This window comes from Sphaeroforma arctica (assembly GCF_001186125.1).
Source record: "Sphaeroforma arctica JP610 unplaced genomic scaffold supercont1.76, whole genome shotgun sequence".
NCBI classification, from domain to species: domain Eukaryota; class Ichthyosporea; order Ichthyophonida; genus Sphaeroforma; species Sphaeroforma arctica.
Genome location: NW_014040482.1, coordinates 155,738 through 160,046, shown reverse-complemented (window position 1 = coordinate 160,046; position 4,309 = coordinate 155,738). Strand labels below are relative to the sequence as shown.

The 4,309-nt window shown below is 37.0% G+C and overlaps 1 protein-coding gene across 1 annotated transcript; it reads left to right on the top strand.

The window, feature by feature from the left end:
• Positions 1-200: 200 nt before the first annotated feature.
• On the top strand, positions 201-3,460 carry SARC_01830 (hypothetical protein). Its single transcript, XM_014304457.1, has 7 exons — positions 201-540; positions 791-898; positions 1,379-1,539; positions 1,889-2,061; positions 2,270-2,416; positions 2,635-2,752; positions 3,015-3,460. The coding sequence occupies exons 1-7, from the start codon at positions 333-335 to the stop codon at positions 3,195-3,197; spliced, it is 1,098 nt and encodes a 365-aa protein (XP_014159932.1). The 5' UTR covers positions 201-332; the 3' UTR covers positions 3,198-3,460.
• Positions 3,461-4,309: the final 849 nt, after the last annotated feature.

Here is a 4,309-nt window from a genome sequence, read left to right as displayed (position 1 = left end):
TGAAAATCTTGTTGTATGGTGCAGTAGTGTACGTCTAAAGCATATATAATACAAAATTTCTGGAAAGAAAATAGCTGTGTGCCGGTAAAGTGAACCATGTAAGATGAACTCGCTAAAAATAAACTGAGACAGGTCATATGTATAATGTTCCATTTTTTTTAGGGGCTGCTCATATTTCTCTCTTGTCTGATTGCGTTGGATTGACTTTCCATCAAAAGACAGCGTCACAGAAGTTCAAATACATATAATAAAGTTGTTCCGCAACTCACGGTGGTTGCACATATAGTTGGCACCATCTTAAAGGTGAGCAATTAATTAACTTAAGGCACATTATGAGCTCAGCTAAGCCCCCTACGTGGACAAGGCGTGTTTTTGCGGCCTTAGCGAGGTCGGCAGTGGTACGATCCATACCTGTGGTTGCGCTGACAGGTGCGGTCACCACGGCATATGTCCTGCGCCCGAGAATCGAGCCAGTGTTTAAGGAAAGGAATATCCCGCCACCCGGATATGAAGTACCACAACACCCTGATTTTAATAGAGGCATGTGTGCTCAAAAGTTGATGAACCTGGAATGTGTAGTTGAAGCTTAGCCAAGATTATAGTTCTTATTACAGTGTGCAGTACTATTAGTCGTCTGAGACGAGGATTCGATCGATATTCGTATCCAGTATTAGTACTCGTTATTAGCCTCATTTCTTGACCGCAGGTATATTGGCAGATATTTATGTATACGTTTATTGTCCTCGCAAATTGTGTTGCGGATGATCAAATATATTGCGCTTTTTTACAGGTCCAAGGGAGCCTTTTTTGATGGCGCTGGCTCGTATTTTGGTGCTTGCTCCTACATGCTCGTTGTTCCGGATATACGCCAAGTACTTCAACGACTTCATTGTTGACGGTATGTTCGTTGTATTCACATCGTTCCACCTTAGCATGCCCATTGTATTCCACATCGTCAGCCGGCATGCATATATTATGATGTTATGGCTAGTTGATTCGCGTCCTGATGTTATCCACGGACAGTTTCAAATAATGTGCAGATCTTGTTCGAGTTGCGGATCAGAGTGCGGCTCCAGCTTGATGAGAGTGTCATTTCTAATTTTCCAGAAAGAAGAAAGCATGCAGTCTAATCTTCCTATAGCAAGAAAGCACTCATGCATCTATCTCGGACAAACAAAATTTGCTGAATGTTTAAATTTATTCATTTAGAAGAGTTGCAGGCAAATGATCGATGTAGAGACCATAATATGTGATTCAGATCGTTTTGTCAGACAGCTATGAACCTGTGCGACGGATAGAGGCTGGACAACGCTTTGGCGCAGATCTGTGTGATATCAATCGATTTAGTGTTTTCTTTTTCTAATCGGCTTCCGTACAGGTGATCTGGATAAATATTTGGACAATCGAAAACCTGGCCAAGGCCTCATCACGTGTAGTAACCACTTGGCGACAGTAGACGAGCCATTACTTTTCAGCTCCTTACAAAAGTTCACTAACGTCATCAATCCATATAAAATGCGCTGGGGTCTGTGTGCACAGGTAATGACTTGGCTTGGTGTGGTATAAGTGCAGAGTTGGTATGATCACTTGTCTATGTTTATTTCAGCACGCGTTTGCATTTAGCCGTGAGCTATCCGGCCGGGTGAAATAGCATCTCAATATTTAAGTTCAAGTAGCTCTCTAGGCTACATATACCAGGAAAAGTACTCAAGATTACTATACCTCTCGGTACTCACCTTTTTAATTATACAAGTGTTGGTGTGATTTTATGGGGAACGTGAGGGCCGAATATAACTCATCCAGGTATGCGTATTGAGGCGTATTGAGGCGTATATCGATTTAACTAGGTGTGTGGCATCTCAAACCTATTACTATCTAAATTCCGTAGGAAATTTGTTTTGAGCAAGGGGCATTTCTAGCGACATACTTTGGGGCCGGGAAGAGCTTGCCTATTGTCCGAGGTAATGGCGTGATGGCGCCGAATTTCAAGAAGGCCTGTGATAAGGTTAGATTTGGCGAGTGGGTGCACATATTCCCAGAGGGTCGAGTTCATCAATCAGGGTGAGTTCCATATCTTCAAATGACTGCTGAATTATTGCTGGTTACTGGTCCGCTTCCCCATCCCCATGACTTTGCAGGAGCGTTTGAATTGATATAGTTGATCTCCGTCGTTTTGATTGTCCTCTGTCACTTAATCTGTCATATGACAATTATCTGGTTATAGTTCTATAATCGACCTTCACTGTGTACATCGTTCTTCCATTCTCAGTAAGCTTGGCTCCGATTTGAAATGGGGCGTGGGCCGACTAGTGGCAAACAGTGATCCAGATGCACCGCCGCCGCTGGTTGTCCCCGTGTATCAATACGGTATCCAGAACACCATCAAGCTCAACAAAGTAACCAACCAAATAGAGAGGTATTGGCATCCACAGTGTTTCATTCTGTTGTTATCTCCAGGAAACTACTGTGATCATATGACTGTCCATGGCTGAGTTTTATTGCACCGATTGCGTACAACCCAGGGGTGGAGCTAGTTCTTAGCCTGTCCATACGCTAGTTTACCTCAAATTTTGTACATGAACAGCAATTGACACCCATGAAATATTTGTATTTTTCTCTGCGATTACTACATAGCTACATGCCGGCGACTGGTTTGAAGTTTGTTGTTAAAATTGGAGATCCTATACCAATTGACGACATACTAGCGAAATATAGAAAACAGAAGGCGGAAGAGGGGGGAAATATGCAGGAGGTAAGTATGTTCGTATATTTTCTGGTGTGCAAATCTATAGTTAAAATTCGTTAAATAGGAATGTCGACATTCATGAGCATTACTAGTTATTTAGACCCTAGTGGTTGGTGAGTCAACACCACGGTGTAAATTTTTTCTTCGAATTACCAGTGATAGCGACCAAGCCCTCTTTTTATAACCATACCAAACACTTCGGACAGAACAACAATGCCAAGCCTTTATTCATAAGCTTTCTTTCGTTGCATCGCGTTCCTCACCTTAGCTGACTGATGCGGATCGCTGGTTCTACAAGGAAGTTGTAGATAGAGTTGGGGCGCGCCTGCTCGAAATGGAGGATGAGGTGAAGTCAGAGTATGGTCATCTTTTTCCCGAGCTGACGAACTCGCAAATGAAAGCCCCAGAAGTTGCGACGAGCGAGAGTTCAGTAATCTCGACTGCAACATAGCAAATAGTTAAAATGACTTCGCTGTATTATGTGAAAATTAGTAAAGCAATCTAATGTGCATACAAGATGAGAGAGCCATTTGAATAGGTCACCAATGCACAACATTTCAAGCGAATCATCAATTATTTAAGCTACCAACGGCATTGCGATAGTGAATGAGTATCGTCACTTCAAAAACATGATTCTGTACACTACTTACAAATATGAACGAACAATTCACAGCTTGGTGAGTTATACAAGATTTTAAATACATACATCCGTATATGGAAATTTGATTCTATATTCACATATAATGATAAAATCATTAAGATTTGTTATATATCAATATATATATATATATATATTACATATATATATTATTTATCTATATATCAATATATATATATATATATACTTAATACTTATATATATATGCATAAAATATATCTGTATGTATATATACATACATATACACACAGACATACACACACATATAAATATATATCTATATATATATATATACATATACATACACACATACAAAAATACATGCATATATATATATAACTATATATAATAGATATACATATATAAATTTATATATATATATATATATAAATTATATATATATATATATGTCTGTATACATACATACATACATATATATATATACAAAACATATACATTGTGTATATATATATATATTTGTGTTTACATATATATATATATATATATATGTGTTTATATGTATATATACATACATCCGTACGTACACACACACATATATATATTCAGACATAAATCCATATATATATACATACACACATACATATGTACACACACACATATATATATATATATATAGATTTATATGTATTTTTGAGAATATAGATATATTTCTATTGACATACATAGTATAATATATCTATATATCTATATAGATATGTATATCTATATGCATGAATATATATATATATATATATATATATATATGTATAATCATATACATATATATTTACATATATTTACATATATAGGATATATATACATATACATATGCACATATATATATATTTATTCGCATGTTTTCGCACGTATATATATATTAATATAGATATAGATAAAGGTATATA

Bases quoted from the DNA above. Each gene is read 5' to 3' on its own strand.
- SARC_01830 (XM_014304457.1), top strand. From the start codon at position 333: ATGAGCTCAGCTAAGCCCCCTACGTGGACAAGGCGTGTTTTTGCGGCC. The intron at 2,417-2,634 runs GTATTGGCATCC...ATTACTACATAG, and splicing joins GTAACCAACCAAATAGAGAG to CTACATGCCGGCGACTGGTT. The intron at 2,753-3,014 runs GTAAGTATGTTC...TCCTCACCTTAG, and splicing joins AGGGGGGAAATATGCAGGAG to CTGACTGATGCGGATCGCTG.